This window comes from Mus caroli, unplaced genomic scaffold (genome assembly GCF_978045245.1).
Source record: "Mus caroli unplaced genomic scaffold, Mus_caroli_1 scaffold_2, whole genome shotgun sequence".
In the NCBI taxonomy this organism is placed as follows: domain Eukaryota; kingdom Metazoa; phylum Chordata; class Mammalia; order Rodentia; family Muridae; genus Mus; species Mus caroli.
The window spans coordinates 12658210-12672852 of NW_028227257.1; the positions used below are offsets into that span (position 1 = coordinate 12658210).

General features: G+C 48.5%; 1 protein-coding gene across 2 annotated transcripts in view; it reads right to left on the bottom strand.

Moving 5' to 3' along the window:
* Positions 1-685: 685 nt before the first annotated feature.
* Arfgef2 (ARF guanine nucleotide exchange factor 2) overlaps positions 686-14643 on the bottom strand; it is an 83601-nt gene continuing 69643 nt past the window's right edge. For both annotated transcript variants that reach the window (XM_021157089.3, XM_021157087.3), the window contains 5 exons: positions 11123-11253; positions 5147-5315; positions 3737-3875; positions 1995-2112; positions 686-1247 (listed from right to left, as the gene is read on the bottom strand). In XM_021157089.3, the coding sequence (XP_021012748.1) occupies positions 1071-1247; positions 1995-2112; positions 3737-3875; positions 5147-5315; positions 11123-11253 (734 nt within the window). In that variant the 3' untranslated portion in view covers positions 686-1070. The remainder of the gene's footprint in view (positions 1248-1994; positions 2113-3736; positions 3876-5146; positions 5316-11122; positions 11254-14643) is intronic.

Genomic DNA, 14643 nt, shown 5'->3' on the forward strand with positions numbered 1-14643 from the left:
TAAGGATCCCAGAAGCTAATCTTGCCAAAGAACCCAGCTCCTGGCTCAAGTTAACAGAAGCTCTAGGTGCCACCTCTGCCACTGTCACAGCCCAGCTGTGCTAGTCCCGCAGGGGCTCCAGTCCCACTCATGATGCGTGCTGAGAGGGGCGTACAAACTGTCCCTCCCTCTGGTGGTCCCTTTAGCAGGACTGCAAAGCAGCCATATTAACACTCTGCTGAGGTAAAAACTAAAAAGGTTTACTCAAAGATAAACCAACTCTACGTCAGTTACTTCATGCTCATCACCTTTTCATAGTCTAGATTTCAGAAAAAGATGTGCAATGCATTCTGGGAAATTTAACGGAACATCCACCCACAAATACTTCAAGGAAGGCTAACACCTTTTTTTAGATTATCTTTTTCCTACAGACTGTCTCTCCAAGTTACTAAACCAGGGAGCCACGAGGCACTACATTTTCTTAAAACCTTGCAAGCTCTTAAGTCTACTAAACTCTGCCTTTATCAAATTTTTAATAATATATCTTTGTAAAATATTTTAGAAACCACTCAAACAATTACAAAACAAGACATAAGGAACACTCTGTCTTTCCCATCTTTATCTAGGCTGACCCAAAACTGACACAAACATTCAGACTTCTCTAACACAGTCAAACAACAAAACACCGAGCGCACTTAGGTGGCTGTGAGCTATTACAAGGACTTTTATTAACATACTCTCTAATAAACAGGAACCTATACAGCAATGCTCATTGCCTCCCAGGAGAGCGACTTCCTCTGACAAAACATTTATGGCCAGTCTTAGAGGAAACGGTGGCATTCACAAGGACAGGTCTAACAGGTCAGCCAGCGGAATGCAAGAACAGGTGGAACGGACTCCCTGCCCACCGAGTTACTGGTATGCGATGGTTTAATGAGACACCGTGAGTCTCCGCTGGGGACTGTGCTGACCAGGGTTCACGCCACTGCCCTCCAGGTCCAAACCCAGCATAGTGGGCAGCTCCTCATCTGCCAGCTGGGACGGCATGGCGGATGTTCTACAGAACCACAGCAGTGGCCATGCAGCCAGTGCTACCAGGTCGATGACAGTGCTGCTGGCACTTGCGACGGCTCTTCTGGAATCCATATCTTATACACCAGGCCTATCCGCAGGAAGAACTTTCGCAGAACTGCTCGGAGCTCAGGGATCAGGTCAAACTGCATAATTTCACACAGGTAGGGGTAGTACATTGACGCGTGTGCTTTGAACTTGCAGGAGGAAGCAGAGAGCCAAGTTAGCCATGGAACACCTTCCTTTCTGCACCCGTTTTCCAGATGTGTCCATCTCAGCTTAAGCTACGGCACCCTGGAGCACTGTTGCTGCGCTTTCTTGCTACTGAAACTTACTCTAGCTGGGCAGTGTGGTCTATGACTAAAATGGGAAGATTGCAAGTTCCTGGCCAGGCGGGGCTACACGGAAGACTCATGAAAACAGGCCTTGGGTGGAGCTCAGATGGGAGAGCACTTGCTTAGCGCATAGGAAGCCTTGCATTCAATCTCCAGCCTACTTAGAGTAAAATAAATACATCTTACAGTGCTGAGGTGGAAGCAAAAGGATCAGGTATTCTTTGGTCACAGTATGTCCTGGGCTAGCCTAGGCTATTTGAGGCCATGACATAAAGTACCACAGCCTCCCATTGTAATGATACTGAGTCCCTTTTCTAACAGCCTTGCTGTCCTCAGCAGGCTTCTTCCATCCTGCAGAGTGGGCTTCTAGTCTACATCATCACTGCACGGCCGCAAGCCACTTCTGTACTGAGGTCAGTCCTATCCCAACAGCCACACACACACACACACACACACACACACGGTCCACATGTCATCCTTTCTCAGCTGGGGTTCTTGGGAAGGCACCCACTTTGCTAATGAACTGTCTCCAGCAGTCATCTCAACTGGAGGAAAAGCACCCCTGTCCCTGTGACCAGAGCGAATGGGGAAGAGGAGTTCGCCCTGTACCTTTTCATCGCTTATCTTGAGGGTTTTGGTTAGAAGTAGCAGCAGGAGGCTCGTCCATGCTTCCCGATGGCTCTCGGAGTTCACAGTAATGAAATAGGCGAGTGCTTCACTGCACACTCTAGAGGTAAGAGACAGGCATGTCAAGACAGGAGTGGGCACTTCACACCAGGGGACAGCCAGATTCCTTCAGCAGCCTACTGAATGCCTACACTGGCTGTGTTGGCCTGGGCAGAGCACCAGGCCCTCATTTCTGTCAAATGACAGAATGGCTCTGGAACTGCCAGTGCGGCCCTATCAGTCCGCAGCACAGTAAGCACCCTCACTGTTACCGACTCTTTCTTCACTCCATAGCTACGTCAGACTGCTCCCAGATTTAAATGTTACACCACAACCCTGACTAGAGAAGCTGGGAGCCAATGCAGGTGATTACCCTCTAGGCTTGAGTTAAGAAATGGGTATGGGGAGAGTGAGGCAGGAGAATTGTGAGTTCAAGACCAGTCTGAGGTCAGATACAGGGAGACTGTCACAGGGAAGGGTGGGAAAGAATAGTTTTCTTTCTTTTAATTAAATAATTCCTTCAGCCAAGACTTATTAGTACTGGGTGTGGTGGTGCACACATGTAATCTCAACACTTAGAAGGTAGAGGCAGGAGACCAGAAATTCAATGTCACCCTTGGCTTTATGGTCAATCTGAGGCCAGCCCGGACTATGTGAGGCCCTATCTCAAAAGACCAAATAAAAGTCTATTCTTACTCTAAGTCATTTGGAAAGGGAATAAAATTGTAACAGTAAAAAGGAAGCAAGAATCCCACTCTTTTAGAGGACATATGACTATTGTGGCCCATTCTCTTCCCTCTTTGTTCCGGGGGTGTGTGCACATCATCTAGGAGATGAACCTAGAGTAGATCACTGCTCTAGGTAGGCAAGTGCTCCATTGCTATACCTTGTACCCAGCCCTCCTCCCCAAATGGCTGCCAACATTCCATTAGAGAATACACCAACACTGATATAGTGATAATTGATAAACCCACTTGACAGTTAAGATCTCTGAATGACCTCCTGAGTGCTGCTGTCCTGTGCTGGAGACTGCTGCCTTCCTGCAAGGTCAGGGCCACATGCTAAGGTTTCAGGAGCGAAAGGCGGCTTGGGGGACTCAGAGTCCAGAGTCCAGCAGTAAAACATGCACAAGGCCAAATTCACATCCAGCATCAAAGAAAACCACAAACCCGGGGCTCCCCAGCCTGCCGGTGATGCCCAGGAAGCAGGTGGAAACTGGCAGCCTACTGCTTGCACTGTGGCACGTGTGTGGGCTGATCCTGCTAACCCTATGATCCCCCTCTTCCTAGAAAGAAGGAGTGAAAGGGTGCCAAGTCTCACAGTTGATCCTTGGACCTCCACCCAGGAGGGTCGGTAACCTACCCTCCCCCGTCTCAGGACTCAGAGATGAGCCCCAGGAGGAGCTGGAACGCAAAGCAGTGGCCCTGCCCGTCCTGCCTGCCCTGCCTGCTCTGCTCAGGATTGATTCTCCAACCTGAAAGATGAGGCAGCAGAAGGAAGCCAGCCATCCAGGGCTCCTTACTGAGTAGATATTTCTCCCCTACTCTTTTGTATGTAGAAGTGGCTGGCTTGCAACTCAAAGAGATCCATTGCTTCTGTCCCCCAAGCGCCAGCATAAAAAGCGTCTCTTATTCTTTTCCATTCACAGAATTAGGATGCAAAATAACAACAGAAAACAATCTTACCTTAGAAGTCGCTGTTGTATTTCGTCCCAGGAATCCCTGCGGTTCTCATCAACGTACATTCTAAACAGGATCCTTAGGCAACAGGCCAGGCTGCTGGTTTCTTGTTTGAGAAGATTGGGTTTGGACTTGCCCTTGAAGCCTAGAGATAAGGCAATCATGTCAGCAGTCAGCAGTCAGCGGTGCAAGTTACCAGCCAGGACAGTACTGAGCAGACGGCCTTGGGAGGCACATGGTGCGGCCATGATTGTACAGGTGACCTGTGCAGACGGGGTAGTTCAAGGCCACTAGAGGGCTCAGCAGGTAAAGGTACTTACTGAGTAAGCCTGAGACCTGAGCTAGCACCCCAGAACCCACACAAAGGTAGAAGGAGAGAACTAACTCCACAAAGCTCTCCTCTGACCTCCACAACACACACACTGCGGCATGTGCACACTCAATTTCTAAATTATAAATGCACATACAATTTTTAAATTTTAAAAAAGAATGCTATCACTTTATTTAAGTTAATGGCTTTTTAAAAAATTTGCCTACAAAGTACATATAAAAACGTGATTTAAAAAGAAAAAAAATATAAAAATCCCAGTCAGAGATGTGCCAAACACTCTGAACAAAAATCCCCACAGACAATGGTATGGACAAACCCTTCCCACAGGGAAAAGACATTCTAAACGTGGTTTAAAACAGTGACTTAAGCCAGGCATGGTAGTGCACACCTTTAATCCCAGCACTCAGGAGGCAGGTAGATAGGCCAGCCTGGTCTACAGAGTGAGTCCCAGAACAGCCAGGGCAACACAGAGAAAGCCTGTGTCAAAAAAGAAACAAACAAAGACCCTAGGATGAGGCCCAGGGGCACACACCTATAATCTCAGTAATCAAGAGGCTGAGACAGGGAGATTACTGTGAGTTTCAGACTAGCCTGAGCTACCAGCAAATTCTAGGTTAGCCAGGGTGATAGCAAAAAATAATTTTGTTTCAACAAAACAAGGCATCTGGGGAGAATGTTAAGGGGACGACAACAAAAGTCTGTAATGGTCTATGCAAAGTTCAGAATAATAAAACTCCTACACTTTCCACCCTTGGAAAAAACAAATATTACATAAAAATATGGGTTAGAGAGACGGCTCAGTAGTTAAGGTCACTGGCTGCTCTTCCAGCCCGCTCAGGATCGGTACCCAGTACGCATATGGAGGCTCACAACTCTAAAACTCCATTGCCTAGGGATCTGGTCCCCGCTTTTAACCTCCTTGCATACCAGGCATGTAGGACACAGACATAAATGTAGGCAAAACACTCAGACACATAAAAAGCAAAATATGAAATTAAAGGCATATAAAGTATCAGAATTTTCCAAAGGCTTTGGTGTTGCAGGGCTGTGGCCAGCGTGGCCTGTCATGAGCCTGTGTGCCTCACCAGCTCGCCAGAGGACAGTCCGCTGCTCATAGTTGGAGTTGAAGGCTTTGGAGAAGGAGTGGGACTCCTGCAGGCAGTCCAGCAGCTTGAAGAGGTGCTGGGAGGACATGAACTTGTACATGCCCTGATTCTCCGTCTCGATGTGGATCTCTGCATCTAGGGTGTCTTGCTGGAGGGGAGAGACAATATGGCGAGTGAGGAGCTCAGTGGGACTGAGGCATTCTGGGAAGGCAGACAAGGCACTGCAGGTCTCCCAGAACCTCACTTGGAACTGTTTCCACTCAGTCTGTCTTTGGCTGGGAACCACATCCCGAGAGACTGTGGTGCTGGGCTCAGAGGCCCATGCTCCTGTGCTGTCTCTGTGGCCTAAGTGGGGTGTACTTTCAGCACCTCACATGGCACCATGGGTGTCTTTTCTTTTCTTTCCTTTTTTTTTTTTTTGAGAAAGGGTTTCTCTGTATAGCCCTGGCTGTCCTGGAACTGACTTTGTAGACCAGGCTGGTCTCAAACTCAGAAATCTGCCTGCCTCTGCCTCCCAAGTGCTGGGATTAAAGGTGTGTACCACCAAGCCCAGCAGGGGTGTCTTTTCAAATGTGTTCCCTGTGACAGAAGGCCTGAATCCCAAGCATACTGAAAGGCAGGGAGAGGGAAGCAGAGCTAAGCTGGTCCTTAGATCTAGCTCAGGTGTCCCTCAAGCCTGTGACTGCTGTCAGCTGCAAAGGAAAAACAGCTAAGCATGTATAAAGTGCTCCAAACTGTTAGTCAATGTGGAGCCGAAAATCTGAGACCTACCCAGAGATTCAACTGTAACCTTCATAAGAAGCTGAAGAGAGAAGACAGTAAAACTTCCCCAGTTGATCTGTAAGTCTGAAGCAGTCCTTACCAAAATCCTAGCCGATGCAGACACTCACCTGCTATCCCAGCTAAGACAGGATGATTGCAATTCATGTCAAGGCTAGTCTGGGCTACACATTAAGTTCCAGGCCAGTCTGACCTATACAGGGAGACCCTATTTTACAAAGCTGATGTTAAACTCCACACATGATCTGCATTGGCAGGTAAACTTGAAAGTGTATTAGAGGGCTGAAATACTGAAAAATATTGGAGGGATGGCTTACCCAGCTTCCAAAACAAATGCTAAAAAAGCTCCAGTAATCAGGATAGTGTGGTGCTGGCACACAAATGAATCAGCCAGCACGGAGACATAAGGAACAGCCTTTACACTGATGGTAAACTGACTTCTAATACAAGTGCCAGGAAAATTCTCCAAGGAAAGAAAAGATTGTATCAGTCAGTACCGAGGACATGTGACCATCCCATGCCAGAGACAAAAACCAGGTCCCACCTTAACCATTAACAAGAACTACAACATTTAAAGATCTAAGAGTAGGGGCTGGTGAGATGGCTCAGTGGGTAAGAGCACCCAACTGCTCTTCCGAAGGTCCAGAGTTCAAATCCCAGCAACCACATGGTGGCTCACAACCACCCACAACGAGATCTGGCGTCCTCTTCTGGAGTGTCTGAAGACAGCTACAGTGTACTTACATATAATAAATAAATAAATCTTTAAAAAAAAAAAAAAAAAAAGATCTAAGAGTAAACTTTATATAAAGTGCTCTTTTCTTCCCCCTTGAGACGGGGTCTTTTTTAAATAACCCTGGCTCTCCTAAAACCCACTCAGTAGACTAGGCCAGCCTAGAGTTCACAGAGATCCACTGTCTCTGCTTCCCGGTTGTCGGGATTACAAGTGTGCACCACCTGGCCACTTAAACAAACCTCTTAAAGAGGCAGGAAAGAGGGGTCAGTGGTTGAAGAGCATTGGCTGATCTCAACACCCACATGGCGGCTCACAACTGGCTCTAACTCAGGTTCCAAGGGATCTGACGCCCTCTTCTGGCTTCCTTGGGCAGTGGGCAGAGCACCCACACACATAAAATTAAAAAAAAAAAAAAAAAAAGGAAACCCCACCAAACCTCTTAAGACATAGTTCTATAGCTACACATGGTGCTGAGCACCTCTAACTGCACTGGGTCCATAAAGGCAGGCGGACTGGACAAAGACAAGCCACAAAACACGGGACACAAGTGTAAGCTCCAGTCTAGGTGACCCGGAACTGGAGAGTTCAAAGCCACGGAGGACAATGAAAACTGGGGACCCTGAACCTCTTTTCTCTTCTTTTCTCTTCTTTTCTTTTTCCTTTCCTTTCCTTTCCTTTCCTTTCCTTTCCTTTCCTTTCCTTTCCTTTTCTTTTCTGTGTGTTTCAAAAACTATCAAGAAACAGAAAGCTCAGCTGAGCTGTGGTGGCGCACGCCTTTAATGCCAGCACTTGGGAGGCAGAGGCAGGCGGATTTCTGAATTCGACGCCAGCTTGGTCTACAAAGTGAGTTCCAGGACAACCAGGGCTACACCTTGTCTCAAAAAAAAAAAAAAAAATCAAAAAACAAGACAAAACAAAATCTAAAAGAAAGCAACTGACAACACATGTAGACAGGGGGAGAAGAGTTCTGGTCATCTCCAGTGAGGAATGCGCATAAGCTGTATCCACGTGAAGGTCTTAACATAAGGCAGTAAGTTTAAAATGGTGAGAAAGAAAAGAGGGATTTACTGAGGATAACAGCGAACAGTGGGGGTGGGGGTGGGGCGATAGGAGAAGGAGACAGCTGCACTGGGAGTCGGGGCAGGATGGGAGAGAGGCAGCTGCAGGAAAGCATGAAGAGTATGAAATGTGAGGGTGAAAACTGGGAGACAGTGGAGCGACCACCACTGGAGGGCGCTGCAGACGAGAACCCCACATGGTGCGGTGGGAGTGTGGACTAACGTCCCCACTTTGACAAACTTTGTAAACTTTCGAAACTTCACAGAAACTTAAACATACAATCATCACATGATCAAGCAATTCAGCTTGTAGGATCATGTCCATTGGGAAACTGATATAACAAGGCTGGAGAGATGGCTCAGCAGTTAAGAGCACTGGCTGCTCTTCCAGAGGCCCTGAGTTCAATTCCTAGCATCACATGTTTGTAATGGGATCTGATGTGTATGAAGACAGAGAGCTCATATACATGAATATATATGGATAAATAAAAACTAAAAAAAACCCTGATATAAAATGTACATAACAGTAAAATGAATGTTTATATCTTGCTCCTCCTCCTCTTCCTCCTGAGACAGGGCTTCCCTGTTTAGCCCTGCCTGTCCTGGAGCTCACTCTACAGACCATGCTGGCCTCGAACTCACAGAGATCCACATGCCTCTGCCTCCCAAGTACAGGCATTAAAGGCTGTGTCCAGGGTCCATTTTTCTTTTTTAATGAATAAGAGTACTGCTATGTGATGGCCTGTTTAAGCTTCAGAAGTGCTGGGGTTATAAGAAGTCCCAATCTCCAGATATATAATACTGCTATAGCCAGTATTAGCCATAATAGCCAGAGGGGCAGCTGTGCTATGGAATGGCCAAGGTGGAATGGTAAGTCACCCACATGTAAAAGAAATACTGCTGTTCTGTGTAATACAAATAAACCCAAAGCCTTCTGCTAGGTTAATGAAATCACATGGCAATCCAGAGACAGAAAGTCAGGAGTATCTCTCTCTCGGGGTCAGGAAGGAGGATCAGTGATGACCACGGTGCTATTCTCACGGGAGTCAACACATTCTCAAATGACAGTGGCAGTGTCTGCATACCCTTGTAAAAACAAATGACTAAACTGTACAGTTAACAAAGGAAAATGAAAGCACGCCTTTAATCCCAGCACTCTGGAGGCAGAGGCAGGTGGATTTCTGAGTTTGATGCCAGCCTAGTCTACAGAGCAAGCTCCAGAACAGCCAGGGCCACACAGAGAAACCATGTCTGGAAAAACAAAAACAAAAACAAAAAAAAAGAAAAATGAAGAGAAGACAGAAAATGGACAGACTTGAACATGCAGATGTATTAAGGTCAGTAATAATTATCCTCTTAGAAGACGCAGGGCTGAGGCAGGAGTGTGGCCTCAGCCTCTGCCTGTTACAGGTTTCTGGTTGGCTGCTGCCCCTCACTCAGAGCATGCTAGCCTTTGGGGGTCCAGCATGGAGGAGTTCAGAGGGTATCTGGTTCCCTGCTTTGGCTCTGTGCATGGCTTACAGGATGGCTTTCAGAGCCTTCTCTATGCACACCGTCCCTTTCACATTTACTTTTTACCCTCTGGCTTAATTTTCTGTTTGTGATTTTTGAAACAAGCTCAGGCTAGCCTCAAACTGGCCGTGTAGCCAAAACTATGGCCTTTGGCTTATGATCCTCCCTGCTTCCCCCTCCAAATCACTGGATTACAAGCTTGCCTCATGATACCAGGCTTGCTCTCCTCACATTTTTTGGTTGTTGCTAAAGCAAAACAAAACAAAACACTCTCTCATTCTGTAGCCCAGGCAGGCCTTGAACTTAGGGCAAGTCTCTGAGCTTAGCCACCGAGTGCTGGGATCTCGGGCATGTGCCCTCACTCACACAGCCTCCCGGGTTAAGTCTCTGCCCTTAGCCACTGAGTGCTGGGATCTCAGGCATGTGCCCTCACTCACACAGCCTCCCGGGTTAAGTCTCTGCCCTTAGCCACCGAGTGCTGGGATCTCAGGCATGTGCCCTCACTCACACAGCCTCCCGGGTTAAGTCTCTGCCCTTAGCCACTGAGTGCTGGGATCTCGGGCATGTGCCCTCACTCACACAGCCTCCCGGGTTAAGTCTCTGCCCTTAGCCACTGAGTGCTGGGATCTCGGGCATGTGCCCTCACTCACACAGCCTCCCGGGTTAAGTCTCTGCCCTTAGCCACCGAGTGCTGGGATCTCGGGCATGTGCCCTCACTCACACAGCCTCCCGGGTTAAGTCTCTGAGCTTAGCCACCGAGTGCTGGGATCTCAGGCATGAGCCCTCACTCACACAGCCTCTGAGTGCTGGGATCTCAGGCATGAGCCCTCACTCACACAGCCACTGAGTGCTGGGATCTCAGGCATGTGCCCTCACTCACACAGCCTCCCGGGTTAAGTCTCTGAGCTTAGCCACCGAGTGCTGGGATCTCAGGCATGAGCCCTCACTCACACAGCCACTGAGTGCTGGGATCTCAGGCATGAGCCCTCACTCACACAGCCTCTGAGTGCTGGGATCTCAGGCATGTGCCCTCACTCACACAGCCTCTGAGTGCTGGGATCTCAGGCATGTGCCCTCACTCACACAGCCTCTGAGTGCTGGGATCTCAGGCATGTGCCCTCACTCACACAGCCTCTGAGTGCTGGGATCTCAGGCATGTGCCCTCACTCACACAGCCTCCCGGGTTAAGTCTCTGAGCTTAGCCACCGAGTGCTGGGATCTCAGGTATGTGCCCTCACTCACACAGCCACTGAGTGCTGGGATCTCAGGTATGTGCCCTCACTCACACAGCCACTGAGTGCTGGGATCTCAGGTATGTGCCCTCACTCACACAGCCACTGAGTGCTGGGATCTCAGGTATGTGCCCTCACTCACACAGCCACTGAGTGCTGGGATCTCAGGTATGTGCCCTCACTCACACAGCCTCTGAGTGCTGGGATCTCAGGCATGTGCCCTCACTCACACAGCCTCTGAGTGCTGGGATCTCAGGCATGTGCCCTCACTCACACAGCCTCTGAGTGCTGGGATCTCAGGCATGTGCCCTCACTCACACAGCCTCTGAGTGCTGGGATCTCAGGCATGTGCCCTCACTCACACAGCCTCCCGGGTTACGGATGGTTAGTGACAGTACAACGTCGTCCCTGAGATAAATAATGCTCCCCTAGCACCAAGAGAAGGGTGGCATCTGAACGGCGCTGTGGCTTGTCCTGTCTCTGTGATGGTTGTGGGTCCTGGAGCCCAGTCTCCTGGGACAGACACAATGTTTCTAACTGTGAAGTGGGTAGAATACAGGCGAGGATGGTGGGCTTGGCCTGACCATCTGTGCTGGCTCGAGCATGCTGCTGCTCCAGCCCAGGCCCTGGTGTTTACCTGGGCAGCAGCCATGTGCTCCGCGTCCTCCTTCTTGCTGGTGGCAGGGTAGAACACGATGTTGTCAATGGTCTGTATCAGCTCCAGCTGAACCACACACTTGATGAGGAGGCTGGCCAGCAGTTTCTGATCTGTAGCAGATGACAAAGATTAACCCTGACGATGACTTAGCGCTTTTCACTGAGCTCCTCCTGGGTGCCCAGCGCTTCTCCTTCTCGGTGCTGGGGCAGTTCATGGATGAAATCCCTGCCTCCTCATCCTGAGTTCTGGAGCTAAGGCTTAAGAGTGACGCCCGCTGCCATGACAGGGCAGAGAGGAGCATTGGGGTTGAACTGCAAGTTTAAATAAAATGCCAGGAAATGTCTGACAAAAATATGGTTATGAAACAACAAAGGGAGAGAAAGAGAGAGAGGGAAGGAAGGAAGGAAGGAAGGAAGGAAGGAAGGAAGGAAGGAAGGAAGGAAGGCAGGCAGGCAGGCAGGCAGGCAGGCAGGCGAATGGGGAAAAAGGGAAATTAAGGAAAATTGGAAAGGAAGGAATCCGAAAGGTCTGCGTGAGAGCTGACTGCAGATCCAGGGACACCAGCAAGTTCCACTGTCAGCCACAGCTCGGGCATCGCAGTGCGCAGTGCTCCCTCCTCGCATGTGGTGGGCAGGGTGCCAATGCCAGCCAGCCAGCCTCTGTGACAGGCTCACCTCAGCTTGGGCAGGAGTAGGGGCAGGAGAGCGCTTCTAAATTCTTAGTTTCTGGGCCACTGTTTTTCTAGTGTGGCCTTCTGCATGTCCCATTTCTCTGTGCCCGCTCTTTAGGGTACTGGACCCAGGAGGGTCTGGATTTGATTCGCACCCCTGGGGAGGGTATGAGGATGGGCTCTGTGGGGTGGTAAAGCCTTCGCTGCTCAGAGTTCTTCCTCCTGACCTCCCTGTTTACATCCACAGTGACACTTGTGCCACTGAAGACTGACTCCATCTACCTTGTTCTCCAACTCCGGGGCTTTGGGCAACTCACAAGTATTGGCTGATTCATGATCCACTATGGTAAAAGAAAAGACTTTCTCCCAACGCATGAGAGAACTAAGATGGGTGGAGTTCTGCATAGCTGTAGTGAGAGAAAGTTAGAAAGCAGCTGTCTTCTAGCTTTTAAACATGGGTCTAACAGTCTACAACTACAGAACATTCCTCTATACAGAATGTTCCCACTTTTGAGGGGCCGAGGTTCCGTTCTGTGCTGAAATGTTTTCCTGGCATGTGAATTCATGGGTTCAGTCTCCAGCAACATCTAAAATAGTTTTTTGTTGTTGAGTATGTATGAGTGTTTTGCCTGCATGTGTGTCTGTTTTCCATGTGCATGCCTGGTGCTCATGGAGCCAAGAAGAGGACACCAGAACTGGAGTCACAGAAGGTTATGAACCTCCATGCAGAAATAAGAACCAAATTCAGGTCCTCTATGAGAGCAGCCAGTGCTCTTAACTGCTGAGTCATCTCTCCAGCCCCTGACAGATTTTCATTTTGAGATTAGCGGGAGTGGTGACACCTCTAACTCCTGCACAGAGCACAGGCAGATGAAGCTCTGTGAGATCCGAGTCATCCTGGCCTTCAGGGCGAGCGAGATCCAGGACAGCCAGGATTGCATGGAGAGGCCTTGTCTCAAACACTCACACACACACACAGAAAACCAAACTATAGAGCCTTATCGCTCTGGAGGCTGAGGCAGAACGGGGAGGACTGCAGGTTCAGGCCAGGTGGATTCTGTCTCAAAAACAAAAACTGTGTAAAGATCTGGAGTTCAGAGGGAGCAAGGTTAGGAAGCAGGAGAAAGAATTACCTGTTGGCTGGAGACACAGCAGGGGCCAAACACCTCGCCAGATACAGACATCTAGCTGCTCCAAGTGTTCTACTGGAAGGGACTTAGTACCTGACGCTATCCAACTAATGACCTTAGCTAGGGATGATGAAAAATCAGACACCCTTCTCCCCTGACTATGGAGGGGACTGGCTCTGAGTCAAAGGACAGTACCTCAGTCCCAGGAGCCTTTTTAATGGATTTCAGGTGACTTGTGTTCCTTCAAACGATAGTGGGATCACACTCTGCTGTGTCCTACTGTGGTGCAACCTGGGATACGGGAAATGGGTGGGACTGCTCTGCAGACAAAGGCTAGGGGACCCCACTTCAGATGGAGCACAACACTTGGAAGTTCTAATTTCTCAGTGTGCCAAAGGCATGTGAGTGTGGCCCTGTCTACTACATATTGGTAAGTTATACCACTTGTCATTCAAATGCAGAGTGGCTTCTTCAAAGGCCAGAAGAAGAGTAAATGACAGTGCCTGACACATCACATCACAGGGTCTGACAGGGCAGCCCAGGGCAGCCCAGGGTGGCCTGGAACTGGCTATACAGATCAGGATAGAGGCATCAGATCCAGAGATCCACCTGCTAGTATTTAAGGCATGCATCATCATGCCCTATGTCAAGTCCAGTTCTTTTGTTTCAAAGCTTTGTTTATTTTCTGTGTGTATGTGTGTTATGTTATGTTATATAAGTCTGCACACCAGAAGAGGGGACTGGATCCCATGGGACTAGTTACAGATGGCTGTGGGCCACCTTGTTGGTGCTGGGAATCTAGGATCTCTGAAGAGTGGCCAGTCTTAACCACTGAGCCATCTCTCCAGTCCACATTCCAGTTCTTAAAGCTACTTTTCAGAAAGAGAGAGTAAAATTCCCTATGAGCAACATTAAGAGATAAAGCAGGGGCTGGAGAGATGGCTTATCAGTTAAGAGCATCGACTGCTCTTCCGAAGGTCCTGAGTTCAAATACCAGCAACCACATGGTGGCTCACAACCATCCGTAATGAAATCTGACGCCCTCTTCTGGTGTGTCTGAAGACAGCTACAGTGTACTTAGATATAATAATAAATAAATCTTAAAAAAAAAAAAAAAAGACAAAGCAGAGAAATAACTGGGCTTGGTTTGCAGGGCACTCGCAGCCCCAGGCGGGTGTGACAGATGCACAGTGGGCTCCCACACACATGGAAAAAGGCTCCTGTTAACCATAATTTAAAACAAAATCATCCCAAAGACATATGATTTTATTGAGGTATTCCCAAAGACCATGCAAACAGGTGCAACCTTAACAGATGGCAATTTGGAAACATCTGTCAAATGTCAATGCTAGTTAATTTCTAGGAATTTTCTAACTAATGATGCATTAAAATATGTCACGCAGAACAGTACACAGGGTGATAGTCACAAATGAAGTAATAAAGCCACAAATGTCCATTATTAAGACCCATTTAAACAAAGATGCATCTGTTGGGATAGCAGGCAACAGCATGAAAGAATGTGCAAACCTGGGCTGGAGAGAGGGGTCAGCACTGCTCTTTCAGAGGACCTGAGTTCAAGTCCCAGCACCCACCACTCACAACCATCTGTAATGGGATCTGACGCCCTCTTCTGGTGTGTCTGAAGACAGTGACAGTGTACCTACGTACATGAAGTAAATAAATAAATAAATCTTTTAAAA